This window comes from Diorhabda carinulata, chromosome 9 (assembly GCF_026250575.1).
Source record: "Diorhabda carinulata isolate Delta chromosome 9, icDioCari1.1, whole genome shotgun sequence".
Classification (NCBI taxonomy): Eukaryota; Metazoa; Arthropoda; class Insecta; order Coleoptera; family Chrysomelidae; genus Diorhabda; species Diorhabda carinulata.
Window position 1 is genome coordinate 11,536,099 of NC_079468.1, and position 17,206 is coordinate 11,553,304.

At 30.5% G+C, this 17,206-nt stretch overlaps 1 protein-coding gene across 1 annotated transcript; it reads left to right on the plus strand.

The window, feature by feature from the left end:
- The first annotated feature begins 333 nt into the window (after window positions 1-333).
- Window positions 334-7,588, plus strand: LOC130898269 (retinol dehydrogenase 12-like). The gene is made up of 4 exons (XM_057807438.1): window positions 334-564; window positions 3,174-3,503; window positions 4,704-4,993; window positions 7,292-7,588. The coding sequence occupies exons 1-4, from the start codon at window positions 423-425 to the stop codon at window positions 7,496-7,498; spliced, it is 969 nt and encodes a 322-aa protein (XP_057663421.1). The 5' UTR covers window positions 334-422; the 3' UTR covers window positions 7,499-7,588.
- Window positions 7,589-17,206: the final 9,618 nt, after the last annotated feature.

Here is a 17,206-nt window from a genome sequence, read left to right on the forward strand (position 1 = left end):
GTTTTCGATATGTATAGTTTTATAAATAAATATTGATCTGTTTCTATAACTGTGATAATAACTATGTAGATTATAAACATAATCGTTACTTTATTACTCTATTCTACTATAAATGCTACGAAAGGCTATCAAATTTCTAAGTATATATTCGATATATAATTGAGTTATTCATAGACTACTGAAAATTCGAGGGTATAATGTCCTGATATTATTAATTTCTTACTAATAATCAAAAACTTATTGCGCATATTTAAAAATATAAAATTAAATCATCTTACTATATGTAATGTACATTAAATAGTCAATGGTTGAAAATATATCGTGAGGTGCTATTTTGTATATTATCAAGTTGATAAAGATGTTATGAAATATTTTATCTTATATAATATTAGAATTCAGTCTAAACATCGGTTCCATTGAAAATGTATCTGGGATGGATGATTATATCCAGTTTTATATTAATTGTTTCAATAACTAAACTTCTAATTTATCTACGGACTGGATGGTGTAATAGCAAAATATGTTTAATTGGGAAAACCGTACTAGTTACTGGAGCAAATACAGGTAACGAAAATATAGATGTTAGTTGTTTTTTAAGAAAATTAATATTCTGATATAAGTGAATGTTTAGGAAATATAATTTTTTAAAGTCCACTATTCTACTCTGTTTCTGCAACGCAAATAGTTTAGCAAATTTTTGCTGTTCTAAAGCGTCAGAATCTGTTTTTTAAATTCATTTTAGACAACTAAATACAATTAAATTCAAAGTAGTAATAAGAGAGGTACACAAACCTTGAACTTCAAAGTACAAGAAAAATAATGAACAGACTAATGGACGCATTGCAAGTGATCCCAATTTTTTTGTGTATTGAGTAATACTTTCATTAATAAGAACTTTGAAAATATTTTCAAACCTGTCTTAACATATAGTAGTGATAATTGGATTCTTACAAGAGAGACGAAAAGAAAATTTTAAATGGTTGAGTGCAGTATTGATAATCACTAGAAAGGGCAAAATTAGAAATGATTATGTATATTATGTATAAAGAAACAAGTGAAAGTAGAACATCTAAGAAGTAAAAAAAGGAATCAGCTGAGAGAGTATTGCCATTTAATATTTATAAGCCAGGGATTTTACGAAATTACGTGACAAAATTAATAGTAGAAAAAAAACGCCATCATGTTCTAGGGGTTAAATAAATGTTATGTTCATGAAATTCAACATTTTTTGTTTACGTGTTATTTTTTTAAACAATAAAAACACCAAAAAAATCGATACAAATTTTGTTTTTTGCGTTTTGCGCTGAACCTATGCAAGACTCGTCTTTGTTACTATGGGCAATATTGTCAATGGCAATATCTATATATATATTATATATCTGTGCATTTGGTAGCAGTGTAAGTGACACTGTTTATCTCCGCTCCTACGCGACAGGATGGAGCGGAGGAGTGGGTATAATAAAAAGAAGCAAAGACGGCGCGCTCAAAAATGCTCCGACAGACTTCAAATCTGCGGAGCGCTGCAAAATATGATAATAGATTATTGAAACATTCATTGATAAAAATTTCAAGCTTCCCTTACAAAATGACGCAAAAAACATTGCTTAATATTGACAAACAAAACCACAGTGAATTAAAAAAAAAATGTCTAACGTCGCCCCAAATTGACCAAAATAGGTTTTTTTTGAATGTAGGTAAAACTGCCAGCTCTCCGAATATGACATTGGTATTACGATATTTTTATGAAATGTTTAAAAAACAATAAATTGTTTATGAATTTTTTCCCCTTTTTTGAACACTTTTTTGAGATCAAAAAAAAATTCAAAAATCTGAGATGAGGGATTTTTAGTTCAATTCTTCTTATTTCCAAGAGCGACTAAATGATGATAGGATCATTCGGTGAGCAAAAATGGCCTTTTGAAGAAAAGGGTTTCCTATAGTTTAATTGACATTCTGCAAAAAATATTGGGGCTACAGGACTCATCTTAAAAGCATTCATTAAGTACATCGAGATTTCGGTTTTCAGAGAATAAGAAACCTTTATATTTAAAATTAAGCAATTTGGTAAAATTAAAAATTTTCTCGTTTCGGTTAAATTATCTAAGCAACAAATTATCGAAATTTAATTTATAAAAGCTTGTTTTGAAAATTTTTCAATTCTCTATAATATTGCCCATAGTAACAAAGACGATTTTTTGGTGTTTTTATTGTTCAAAAAAATAACACATAGACAAAAAATGTTGAATTTTATGCACATAACTTTTATTTAACCCCTAGAACACGATGGCGTTGTTTTTTCTGCTATTAATTTTGTCACCAAAAGTCTTTTTTTCGTGCCCTGGCCTATTAAGATAATCAACAAGTGGAAATGATTAGAAACAAAAAGATGTGGAGACGACCTGGAGGTGACTAAGAACTATTTTGATTGTACATGATCTATATTAGCAGGAACTGAAGCTAAACGGCTAGACGTATACGAGAATATTGTTTATTGCTGGAAACACCTCAAAGTATATTAATTTCTTAATTCTTTAATAATGTTTTTTAACAAATATTTTCAAGAACGACTGAAATTACGTCTAGACGTCTGGAATACTGTATGATAAAAAACATATTACCAGTGACAAAAACCTTATTATATTCTCTTCTTAGTTACGTTTGGATTGTTGGTAATTCTCTGCGCGTTTCTCTTAATAATTGAATTCGACTTCCAAAGTTCATCAATGGTTCGATTGCCAACTGATATTTTTGCTTTATCTATAAGCTTTTCTTGAGCTGATTGAAACATGTGTTCAGGTAATTGTGCATCATTGAATTACCGGTAATCACACCTAATTAGAAATTTATTTAATGCTCTCTTTGTTTTAGCATTTTAATGTATTTATATCTCCACTTTGTAAGTAGTGTTACAGTTATTACATTTATTATTCGTTTATTGGTAAGAAGTGATCCTATTCCATGTTCTCAATCTGCCTACACCCCGCAACGAATCACCCTTATTCTTGGTTGGCTGGAACAAAAAAATATAAAATATTGCTTAAAAAAAGTACTACATATCTAGATACATACATTTGACAGTATAATTAAGCAAGTTTATATCACAGATAAAATTTAACTGGTTTAATTCTCAAATATATTGATTATGGCAGTATCCGTATTCGTTTTCTTTTCAGGAATTGGATATGAAACCGCACTTGAATTTGCTAAGAGGGGTGCTAGAGTTATTTTGGCATGCAGAGATCTCATAAGAGCTGAACAAGCTAAAAATAGAATAATCTCCTTGACGAAGAATGATAATGTCATAGTGAAAGAGCTTAACTTGGTTTCTCTAAAATCTGTGAGAGATTTAGCAGAAGATATAAAAAAAACTGAAGATAAATTACATATTCTAGTTAATAATGCAGGTGTTGGTTTCCTTAAACATAAGTACACTGATGATGGATTGCAGATATTGATGCAAATAAACTACTTTGGTCCATTTCTGCTCACTGTTCTATTGTTAGGTGAGGTTTAATCTATATTTTATATCTTTGATTACACTCACTGTTTTTATGAAGCAAGTAGAGAAGTCATAAATGAAATCATTTATCAGGCTGAAGATATTTTTGTATTGTTTATATTTGAAAACAATTCTATATTTAATAGAAACTCAATAATTGCTATTTTGGCCCTGCTTTTGCAATATAGGCTATGAATCATTATGTTGTTATGAATATACTACCCTATCTCACCCCTTAAGATGCTTATTTTCATGTTTTCTTGTTTCGTTATAAATATATGACATTGTTGGGGGTATTTTTCATTCCAGGTGTTTTTGGAATTAAAAATACTTTGCTATTGGGCTAAGTAATTTCCCCTAATTACCGTATCTGTTTTCATTTTCTGGAGAGATTTTAGTTTTTTTTTTAATTGAACACAGTAATCACAGCCCAATCAACAAATAGGAATTCAGTTCTCCTTTGAATCGGAGATTTATTTATTATAGATATTTTTCTTCAGAGGAGTGGAGATCCTCCAGTCTTTCTAGACTGCCGAGATCATTTCGAGTAAGACTGGTATTCTCCTAAATCTATAATGAATGATGTACCCCTCTTCTTGATTTTATGGCAAGTCTAGTTCACTCTCTCTTTTATATTCATACCATCAAAATGACATATTTTCCCTTAGACGGAATTCATTAATTGCGCCATTGTACACAATTTCTCTCCTATTGTATTCTTGTTTCCAAAGTTTGGTCTTCTGATGATGAACTAAGGTTAGGTCTAAGACGGCACTACAGCTATAATTGCTTGCGTGGCATCTGTATAGCTGTCATCTCTTCTCTAATTTCTTGTTCATTTTCGATTTCTCTTTTCTTCTTTCCGCATACTCCTTCGCTGAGTCTACGTCTCAAATCATCTTTTCCGTTCTGTTATCATTGGGTTGTTTTCCGTTGCCTCTTGGGCCTTGCTTTTCATATGTGAAGGTAGTACGCTTCTCAAGCATCAACATTTATTTTCATGAGTAGCTGGGGAATTGAATTTCAGCTCTTGGAGCCATGCATGCAGAAGTGAATGTTCAGATTAGACTGATTTCTACTAGTCTTGGTGCACTGACTTTGCTATCAGATGCCAACGGCTCCATGCAGACAAAAGTTTGAAAACTGCTTAATTTTCTTATTACTATTATTAGATTGATGTCAATTCCCCAAATTTTTTTTGTAGATTTGTTGAAAAGAAGCGGTTCTAGTAGGATAATTAATGTTGCATCTTACCTAGCAAAAATAGCTGATTTAACACCTGAAAATATCAATAAACCGAAAGAAGGTTATACTAACTATGGAAATAGTAAATTGGGAAACATTTTGTTCACAATGAAGTTAGCGAGGCTATTGAAGAATTCTGATGTAACGGTTTATTCAGTACATCCAGGCGTAATAGCAACAAATATCTTCAATTTCTATAAGGGTATTGGAAAGTTAATTCTGAATTTTTTATCAAGTCTCTTTTTCAAAGTAAGTATGTATCAATTCATATAAATTTCTTTAATTTCTTATTTTTTAGACCTTTTGATTTATTAATGCTTCTAAATGTTCTAGATTTTAGGTGTTTTTAATAATTTTTCAAATGAAAAATGAAGATTGGCGTTTTGACTTATGAATATTTTGAAAAAGAATAAGTAAAAACGTCAATTTTTATCTTTCTTTTAAATAAAACTGATTTTAAAACAGAAAACTCCTAAAATCAGGAACATTGGGAAGAATAAACATATATAAAAGGTCTAAGAAATGAGAAATTGAAGAAATTTTTTAGTCTTGCTCAATCTATCACTGTTTTATAGATAGTTCTCGAACATTGTACATTTTTTATTAAAGTATACTTCAAAGTTTAGATGTCTCAGGTTGTTTTGTTACAATATTGTTTCAACATTCTTTCCATCTTTGTCCGTTTTAATCATTACTTGTTCTTTGTGAATTTTAAAACGTAGCCTCAGAATAAAATTCAATAAAACCAAAAAAATTTTTGTTGAAAATAGAATTTCCCAAAAAAATCACATTGCGAAATACTTTGAGAAATGCAAGAATTCTTTGACTCCACCCAACCAGGCAAATATGCTGCATTTACAGTTCTATGAGCATGAACACTACTACAACACCAACACTCACAATTACACTGTTCGATGCTCGTCTCTATAACCAAGCTATCGTCTTCAGAGAGTGAAGATGAAACTTTAACGTTTAGTCAGTGTAATTGTGAGTGTTTGGGTAGTGGTAGTATAAACAGTGTGTTTCGTATAAATATCACCATCTGTTCAAAAAATTCCAGCTTAGGTATTACCATTAGTATTAGTCTCCAGCGAAAAAACTTGGAGGATTAAAATTACCCATTGACTTATTTTTGGTTGCTAATATTACAATATCAAACTTCTTTACATCCCTCAATTTGTAAACTTTAATTTTATGACATATTTTATTACTTAATCCATTATGGCGTTAAGTAGAGAATAGCTTATAGAGGCATATTGCTGGATGACCTATCATCCAGGCATTTATTCAGTTAGTAACAAATTAGTTTTGCTTGCGCAATATTTTCTGAATATACATTTCTGATTATCTCTAGGATGTGAATGTAATATGTTCAATAAAAAACTGTATTAGTTCAATGAAACGTCTTCAGCGGTTCGATGAAATGGATGTTATCTGTCTTATGACTAATATGGATTCATCTTGCAGATATAAATCTTCTTTCTCGTCTGCTAATGGGATTCATTCATTCATCTTGTCCGAATTTTTTATTATTATTTTTCAAATGAGAGCCAATAAAGTTATGTACTCAGTTTGGTTCCGTAATACAAGATTAGTGGAAGCAAGATCAATGTACAGTTGCAGCAAACTGATTCGTCATAAAATGTGCAGCTCCTGAGTCAATATCGCGGTTAATATGATATATTACGATAATGATAATGAGTAGCAGTTTATTAACTTTTTGAAACCAATCCAAAAGAGAACTTGCTCATGGATTTCAATAATAAATGATTTAGAACTTATTGTTGTTTAAAGTTAATTTTTGGAAACAAAAAAAATTCATATCTAGTTTCATATCTCATTGAGTAAAGGTGTGTTTAATATTAGTGATGTGACACGTTCAGGTACCGATTCTCCTAATTAATTAATCTGAAGCAAATGCCTTCTAAGTTATCTAAACACTTCGCAGGTATAAATAAGGAATATTGACTCACCGAAAAAAGTCTCCGCGTCTTTTTCTCCAATTCTTGGCAAAACAAAACCAAGTATTTCTTATCGATAACGAATCCAATAGGTTCATTTGTCAACGTAAAAGTATATAGGAGGTTATTTCCCTCCTTTATTAGATTGAAGAACATATACAACGTACCGCGATAAAGATCATTTTTGGCACACCACATATGTGAATTCAATATAGTTTCATGCAACAAATGTAACCTGCCTCTTACTAAATCGTGATTGGTTCCAATGTATGAAAAAAAGTTTAAGTATATGTAAATAAATGATCGTGATAATAACTTTATATTGTTGTTAAATTCAAATTAATCTTCATTGACTTCAGCATTTGATATATATATATATATATATATATATATATATATATATATATATATATATATATATAACGCATTTCTATGTAATAAAAAAAATATTATTCAATAAGTTCTACCTTCATCATCACCACTGGTTTAAAAGTTTTTCAAATAATATAACAACAACAAATTTGCAAAAGTTTGTACGTCATTTTTTACTGTTTCTTCGTTTCAATACATATGTAATATGTTGTAGACCCCAGAACAAGGTGCTCAAACTACTTTATACACTGCTCTAGAACAAGGGATTGAAAAGTATTCAGGCGGACATTTTGAAGAATGCTCTTTAGTGTCAACTTATGCAAAAGCCAAAGATCCAGATTTTTCCGACAAAATATGGAATAAAACTATTGAAATCTTGGATATAGAGAAAGCGGTAGAAGACTGTTTATTTTCTGATTAAGCAGTATATATCATTGTTTTTGACGAATTTATAATCAGGGATGCATTTTACTTATTGTTCAATTGAAAAATAAAATATATTCAATTTGTTCTTGTGACTCAGATTTTCTCAAAATTTTTATTAATTTCTACTATTTGGATAACTGTGCCAATTTATTGAAGTTGAAGATGATTATGATAGATACATATTCTATTATTATCTGAATTAACCACTTGATATGATTCTTATACTTCGTTTGATTTACGTTTCTGGTAATGGTGAAGTATACACTAATAGGAAAAAGCCAAGAAGGCAGGTGTTGATCTACTTTTGAGATCTTCCGTATATGTTTCTATCATTCTATTGCAAACTGAGAGTTTTCACATCTTTCATATTTTCTCCTTTTTCTGAGGTCAAAGGACGTGCCAAACGTTCCTAGTCCTTGACTATTTGCTAGACTAACATGAAGCATTCATAACTGTGAATGAAACCTGGATCCACCACTACACTTCTGAAATAAAGAAACAATCAAGACTATCTTCAAAAAGGCTGAATAATAAAAGATGCGTATTACGCATTATTGCTTGATAAGGTAGAAAAAGAAAGACTACTCTTGTATTTAATAACTCCAGAAACTAAATTATCTAGGTTTTAAAATAAGAATGTAAATTTTTGTTATTTTGGTGTGATGTTTTACTATAAAAGTTTGATTAACAGAATTTTTTTCTTTTATCTCTTTGTGTATTGGCATGATAGTTGAACGAACCGTTTTTCTCGATCAAAAACTAGTATTTTCTATTATAAATATATTTATTCCTAAAGCATGCTTAACATTACCCCAAGCAGTAACTGAAGGTGGTTATGAAGTTCTTATCGCAAGATTGCTCAGTTGAAAAGTATATATTACTTCACCACAAACATAAATGTTCTTTTTTGTTCCGTAAGCAACCTGCATAAAAATATCCTCTCTTCATCTCAAAGAATGAATTTACCAATTTTCTTGAATTCAAGATAAATTTGTATTGATGATCACCGATAAAATTGAATCACTCTCCAATAAAATAAATTCACGCAAGTTTTATTAAGATACTTTTATGATCAAGTTCTATCATGCCAAATTTAGAATAACAGACTCCAGTAAAACCTACCCAAAAGGTATATTTTGCAGTAATACTTGAAATGCTCATTCGTAGAGTCCCTCCACAGTCGAAACAAACAAATGAAAAGTTGAAAAAAAATGTATATCGAACAATAAATACAAATTAATTAATATTCTTATACGAAAAATGAATTTATTTTATACACTCTAATAAAAATAAAATAAAAATTAGAATAAAATTGGTTTTTTTAATAATTTTTAAAAGATTGATAAAAAATTGACATTTCGACTAATTTCAAGTCTTTATCAAAGCATTTCTTTATAAAGACTTAAAATTAGTTACCCACGTAACACTAAGATCAAGTTAATCAAACAAATGAAAAATAAAGTCCTCAAAATTTCTGATCCAATATTTTTTTAACTGAACCTTAAAATACTTAACAAACTTTTAAGGAAACTCATATCCTTTATATCTTTTGAAACGAATTCTGTATAACACAACTGTAACTGACTCCAATATTGTAGTGACATCACATTTCAATTTCAATACCGACATTTCTATCTTACCTATGTTCCTATATATGAAACAAGTAATCCTAAAATTTCTGAAATCTTTGAACAACACAATATTAAAATAGCATACAGTTAAAAACTTAATATTCAATATATTTCTACAAAAATAAAAAATAGAATATCAATTGCCTAATATAGTATATGAAATTGTTAAATGGTGATAATTGGTCAATCGAAGAGTTCAGTCACCAATCGGATAATCTCTCACAAGAGCGATAGCTGTATATCCTGATAGATGTTCATTAGCGACTCATGTCTATCATCTATCATATGAATTATGAATCTGCTAAAGGTTTGACAATTGAGAAAAACTACAAAAAACGACTATTTCTAGAAACAACATTATTGCCCAAAATAATCAATGTAGCCATGAGAAATCTAATTCAAATAACCTTAGAGATATATGAGATATATGCATATCTCTATTTTGAAAAAATAAATTTTATAACAGAAATTTAACGCTGTCGACAATCTATTAACCTCAATTGACCTATGAAATTCAACTTTACACATAACGACCTATCCTATAAAATTTAATGTTACTCATGATCGAACCAATAAATATTCAGTTCCATCCATAACGACCCAGCCTATCAAAATTTAATGTCATTTATTAAATAACCGATCAATAATCAACATCATTCAAAATAACCTAGACTATGTCATTCATAATCTAACCAATGTAAATTAAGAACGATTTTTATAACAAACATAATCAATAACCTTAATATTCCTATCAAGCGTCAATTTGCATATTGATTTTTGAAATTCATGAATTTGATGTTTCTTCAAAAGAAATAACAAAAGTTAAAACCGACGCAAATCTTAACTAGACAATTTTAGTAAATTATTATTGTTATAGTATCATACATATTTTTCTATTTAACTTCAGTTCCAGCCAATTTGCGTACAACAAAGATATTTTGCGGGCGCCAAGTAAACTTGTCGCACTTAGATAATAGCTCAAGTTAGGGATAAACCCACGCATAATTCTAAAATGTATAAAAGTTTTTTTTGAATCATAACAACGAACACTAAGCTACTACTTATCCGGCATGAGTAATAAAAAAGGTTCGATTGACCTGGACGACGACGGGGCTTAAGTTAACTTACAACTCTTGGGGTTATGCCATATAAAACGTCTATTAGAAGAGCAAAGAGGTGAGTTTCGGATACAAGCAAAGGAAATTACTTTTCATTTCATCAACATTGCCAAACTAACAATCAATTGCAAAAATGGAGTACTATGACTATTAGTACAATTAGAAAGATGATTATTTTTGCTCGAAGCTTAGCATACCTTGAAATATCTATCCATCGTTCCTCTATGAGAATGTTGGACTGCAGCATAGAATATTCACATCATGAGCTAGACGCAGAGTTTAATATGGTAGATTTTTCGTGAACGTACGACAAAAGCACGGTTTCTGAAACTGCAATAGAAGTCTTTGTTTGGTACTATTTTTTAAGTATTGATATTGGTCGCTTCATACCTCTTCCTTTATTTTTCTAGTGGCAGCGATATCCAAGCAATATTTCCTGATTTTTCTCTATCTATTTGGCTGTCATACGAATTAATGGATGAAATTTTTGATAATAAACCGTTAATTAGATGTTAATGGAAAACAGTGCTTATGATGTTATAGAAACTGGTAAAAGCTATCTAGAATTTTATGCAAAAAGTATCGATTGAAATTAATCAATATCTCAGAATAAATTATGCGAGTAGGAGGAAAAATCTTATGTACTTCACGGAATCTAAGCATATCTACTAGTCTCGAGCTTTATTGCCAGCTTTAGCTATTGTAAAGTCGTTACTGACACCGCTTATAATATAAATAAATAATTAAACTCAATAATTTGATTTAACAATGCTTTATTGTTACTACCGATGAAACTGTGCTGATGGAGTACTTAGAAAAAATTCCAGAGCTCTGTGCGGGCTAATTACTCGATTATAAAGAAGCATTTAATGGTAAATAATAATATTAACATCTGTAATAAAATAAAAGTGCTGGATAGAACAGTAAAAGTACTACTAATTTTTGAGTTGCCTTTCATTATTCTGTTTATTTGAGAAAAATACCTACACCATTAATGTCAAGAGTTTTTTAAAGACATGGAATACATGGAAAAGCGGCTTAATATACTCGTAATATTGAAACTTTGTACATAATCTAACTTGTATTTGGTTCATATTGATGTTAAGTAGTTGCAAATATAAAATAATAATTGAATGTAATAATTCATGTGGAATTTATGTACCTACTTAAGAAAAATATTTTTCTAAGCTCCGCTAACATCATGTTTTTTTTATGGCAAACATAATTGTTCAATGAAATAAGAATTCAAATTATTAACATACGAGTTATACATTTGAAAGATTTACTGTTAAAACTTGAATTTAATTTGGAAATGACGAATAACTCAACCTAAAAAATCATTTTTTTGGAAATATCTAAGAATATAAAAAAATTTGTGAGGAATTTAGATACTCCAAAAGTGATTTTGGAGGTAGTTATCAATTATTTTCTATTACTCAATTGAAATTAAATATGTTTTAACAATAAATTCTTCAACTGTATGCTAAAATCGACCCAAGTTTATAATCCAGGCAATTTAGGAAAAATCGCTTAGTTTTCCACGATCAGTATGAAACTTTGTATTTAGGTGGTGGATAGTGTGTACAATGACATATCTTTATCCGTGGTCTGAAAAATTTTTTTGTCATTGTCAAAAGCACCGATATATGTCGAATTTTAAGGAGATTTCTCATTTTTTGCTTATAACTTCATTGCTAGTGACTTTACCAAAAAAAAGTTAAATTCTTTTTTTTTATCATTAAAAGACCTACAAAAGTAGACGTCGCGCGTTGAAAAATATTAATTTGTTAAAGAGATACAGTAAAACACAATAATAATTATTATTTTTATATAAATAATGATAAAGTAGCTTAATAATTGTCATTGATTCTTGTAATTGTGCCAAAATACTCTGAACTATCAATAAATGACGTGTGCAAAAGCTGGAGATTGTACGTTTAATGGTTCATGAGTTATGGCCTTATAAACAAATTAACAGCAATAACAAATAACTTGGTCTGTGCATTGAATGTGGTTGTGCTGATTTTTTTATGAGTAGATTTCATTATTTTATGTAGGAAGTCGACGTTCATTTAAAAAAAAATTGAATTTTGCAATCAAGGGAATTTATTTTTGAAATCCCCTTAGTTGCAAAATGAAATCTCGTGCGGATTCGTCTTTTTTTCATAACTTTTTTTGACGTAGATCGAAAGTGCATAAAAATAGCTTTCATTTAAAAAAAAAATTGAGCAATTGAGCAATTAGTTCCCGAGAAAAGTACGGCTAAAGATGCGCGGTCGAATTTGAACGCTCGAAACCACTTTTTTTCGCGCTTGAATCCGCTATCCCCACCACTCCGCCTCGCTCGCCGCCGCGCGCGATCAAGGAAAACCGAGCGCTCCGCTGACATTCGTTAATTTTTTTTGTAGAGAGAAATTTCCACGAGATACGTGATTTTTCATGTAAAGATAATACTGTAAATAACAAATTATGTGGTATTTTTTTTTTCGTCAACTCGCTAAATTTGTTGTACAGTTAATTTTTCACTTTCCCGGTCTGTATCTCCGTGGTTTTCCAACGAAACTCAAACAATAAGTACGAACTTAACTTTGTCTCTGTGTGGATCCTTTCTTTCCTCCTCTCCTATTCTCTACTTATAGTTATGTCTGGAAGCAATATTTGGATAACAGACATGAGAGATAATGATTGTCAATAGATAAATGACTAATAATTTGTTTGACTAGATTTAGTGACATGGGAATACAAAATATTGATTTTCATTTGTAACTGAAGTGTTTTGTTTTAAATACTCGTGTTAGAATTCATCATCACAAGTGGAAGTGTATTACTTAAATTTTTAGTTTTCATAGCTCCATTCCTCGATTTTCTCCTACTGTACTGATTCATTTTAGGCTCATTGAATCAATAAGGTTATTAAGGGTTATATGGCAAGTCGTTTAATTTAATGTTAAACCTAACTCAAAAATTGTTAGCACATGCTAGCTTCTACGTTATGAACGTAATTTCATAAGCGATTTTGTATTAATTTTACAATTATCTTGTAGTTTGGTGTTTTGTTTATAACCTCAGAATCATTTTACTTTGTTTGTGCTTTTGTTTGTATGAACATCTTATTCAAAGCAGAATATGATTTTGTGACTAGGTTTTTTGAAATAAATCAAGATATTAAGCTTCGTAAATCGGAGGGAATATCTATTGCTCACTTAGAAGGTTTGAATCGCAATGAAGTATAATATTTCAATTTTTTGGAGACCATTTTGAAGGATAATGAATTGTTTACTAAGCCTCCCAATATCTTTAATATGGATGAAACTGGTCTTTAACTGAATAATCGTCTTGTGTCAGTGTAGAAAAGAAGTAAAGTCGTAGCCACAATAATGTTGACGGAAAAGGAAGAAACTGTAACGGCGATAACCTGTTGCAGTGCAGTAGTTTCCCGCTAGCATTTTGATAGGAAAAATATAAAAGCCGACTGTCACAAAAATCGGATATATAACTGCGGATATCTTTACAGCTTGGTTTAAAGACCATTTTATTCCTCGAAAACCAACTGGTAAGGTCCTACTGATTATTGATTGACATGCATCTCATTGTTCGGTTGAAGTTCTTGATCTAGTCGAAGCAAATAACAATGTCGTGATTGGTATAATAATTATCCAGGTCGAAGGTTTATCCGATCACAATTTGGCACTGTTTTGTCAGAATCTTGGAAAAAATCTACGTCTCAAAAAATGCTTCTTCTGGGTTCAACTCTACTGGAATATATCCATATAACCATATTCCTGAGTTTGCTTCCATATCAGATTCAATGCAGAGCAAAATAAAGGACCAATACAACCTAATGTTTCTAATGAAAGTCAAATCGAAGAACCATTGGGTCGTGAGTCGAAGTAACCCTAACTAGAAACCTCAAAATCTGTTACAGGCACTCTCGAAACTCCTTCTAAATTTCTTTGTGAATTGAATCCAGTCCCAAAAATCAACAACATTGGAAGAAAACATGCAAAACAAGTAGCAGAAATACTGAAATCAAAAGAAAGTGCTAGAAAAACAAAAGAAAAAATGTGAAAAATATTTGGATAGCAAAGACTCAGCTTGAGAAGACTACAGATATTATTGTGTGAGGTGTGGTGAAAACAACTATAAAACTGAAAAAATAGAAGATTAGATTCAGTGTATTCTCAAATAGATTCATGACAATTGTACTCCGTTTGAAAATACTTGCGGAACATGTGGAAAAAGGCAGAGGAAAAGACTGAAGACAAGGAAAATCGAAACAAGGAGAAAGGAAAAGAAAAAAGGATGATGAAATATTATGGTCATCTTTCACTACTTGCTTTGGCCATCTAACACAATTAAACAAGTTAATTACTAAAATTTCAATTGATAAATCGTCACCAAAGTTGATTAATAAGATATCATTGAAAAATATAGATTTTGATTACTTCTTGTAACAGCTACATAAATTTTATTATTATTAGATAAACATGATTTCTGCATTCAATTAGGTAGCTGAGGATGGTAGAATATTTGGAAACAGAGTGCACTTCATATAACAAGATGTCTGAAAATATTACGTGGGAATAAGCAGCATGCCCTGAATTCGATATTACTCCTCCACGAACAACTTCTTTCATTTGATTAATTAAATCAGTAATTATGTTTAAGTATATTATACAAAAGATTTTTCTCATTGAGATTGCTGGATTAATTTTACCCATTCACACCGTGATACAGATAACATTATTCATGGAAACCCGCTGGCAGAATATTGTCTCAACAGAATCTGAAATGATTAATAAAACCCACAAAGAGATTCAAAGCATTATCCGAACATTGATATTTTGAGTCCAAAAGAAATTTTGAGATGTTATTGATTAATTCAAGCAATATTTTGTGTCTTTAAAATTGCAATATATATCAAACATGTGCCACCACAAGAATAATAAATATTGCTACCGAAATATTGATCATTATTTCACTGATATTGAGTTTTTAATCCAATGTTGCTAATAACATTCATCTTTGAATTACAAATCCCTACAATGATAGTCAAACATCAAGCTGCGTCTCTAATTTCAGAGTTATCCTAGTAGTTATTAGAAACAAGTCAAAGGAAAATTAATAATTGGAAATGATGAAACGGTTTGCTTAGTAATTAGATCGCAACGTTGCAAAATTTATTTAAATATTCTCATTTCATGTTTGTTGTCATCATGTGAGAAATGGAGAATTATTTGACAAATGAATTTTCCTAAGACCACTTAGGTATTGCAATGCTTCTTTTTCTTATGTTTAATATGGTCTCGAATGATAGAGAGAATACGCGAATACAATATGAATCTGGCTGAGTGCCGAAAGGCAAAAGGCCAAATTTAAGAAGACTGAAGGAGTAGACACTATGATTTCTTGAGGTTATATTAGTGATTACAATAAAAAATGTTTGTTGTCATCTGTGTTCAAATACATACTAGTGTCTGCAGGATAATTTAAACGTTAAAATTAAGTGTTATTATTATTACTGGGTGATGTATGAAGTAGTTGAATGAAAATTTATTCTCCATGGTGAAGAAAAACATTCTTCAACAGAACGATATACTGGCCACACCCTTAGGCGTTCTTGTGCAACAATTTTGTTAGATGCAAGAGCAGATCTTACTGCATTGAAACGCCATGGAGGATGGAAATCATCTACCGTGGCTAAACAGTACAAAGATGAGTCTTCAACTATTGGATTAATGACTCCTCATAAAATAATGAGTGCCATCAGCAACACAAGCACATTAAACAAAGAATTTGCAAATAGAAACATATAAAAATATTGGACAAAATGCTGAACAACATACTGACACTGCACAACCCAAAAACAAAGCAGGTTCATATAATTCATCTATACAGCAACAGGCAATAAACACATATGTTAGAGATACCACCAATAATGCAACATTAAAAAATCCACTGCAATTTAGTAATTGTTATAATAACAATTTTACATTTAACTTTTATAACATCTCAGAAAAAAATTAAAACAAAATCATTGATAATTATTCAGCTCTTTTTAGTTATCTAATATTGTTACAAAATATTCATATTCTACGAGGTCTGGCTATCAAATAACGAGACTGGTTACGATAAAGGTTTTATTCTACATTCTAATGTTACCCTCCAATATACTCCCCTCCCTTCGCCACACACCTTTCCGTTAGTTTTTTCTATTGATCGAAACAGTGCTGGAAGTCTTCTTTCGTGAAAGCCTTTAGAAGCTCTGCCTTTTTTTGCTTTAGCGCTTCCATCGATCCAAATCGTTTCCCTTTCAAAGCAGATCTTTTTCTAACCTTTCAAGGAAATCTGAGCAGACCCATTGACCGAAGAGCTTTTGGTTAGGAGTTAGATTTTTTGGCACCTGCTAGCACAGACATATTTAATGTGTAATTCCTAGAGTAAAATTTTTCTGGTTGATTTCGGTCATTGTTTCCGGAGTTGAAACAGTCACAGGGCGACCTGTGCGCTGGTTATTTTCAGTGTCCTCTCGGCATTCACTAAAGCGCTTACAGATTTCGAAAACACGCGTGAGATAGAAAATTGTCATTTTGGGACGTCCATAGACAAAATATCTAACTTCAACGTAATTATGAGTTTATGCTGTTCTGACTTTAGATTTTTTGATTTCATTTTCGCAGTTTTTTGCATAGGTAACATATCAATGTGATCTTCAATGCCAAAATTACAATCAATAGTTATATATACATAGCAAAAAACAAATATATAAGTGAATTTCAGCCCAGAAGACTGTCAGACAATCATAAAAATGAACCTAATGAGATAGAGCTCGTAAATGTATATTTGAATATTGTTATTAGGGGTAAACACAGAACTGATACAATAGTTTAATGTTAAAAGAACTATTTAATAGAAATAAATGATTTGTATTGATAATAAGTATCTTAATGTGAA

Coding starts and splice junctions, on each gene's coding strand:
- LOC130898269 (XM_057807438.1), top strand. CDS start 423: ATGTATCTGGGATGGATGATTATATCCAGTTTTATATTAATTGTTTCA. Junction 565..3,173: donor AGTTACTGGAGCAAATACAG/GTAACGAAAATA, acceptor TTTTCTTTTCAG/GAATTGGATATGAAACCGCA. Junction 4,994..7,291: donor TATCAAGTCTCTTTTTCAAA/GTAAGTATGTAT, acceptor AATATGTTGTAG/ACCCCAGAACAAGGTGCTCA.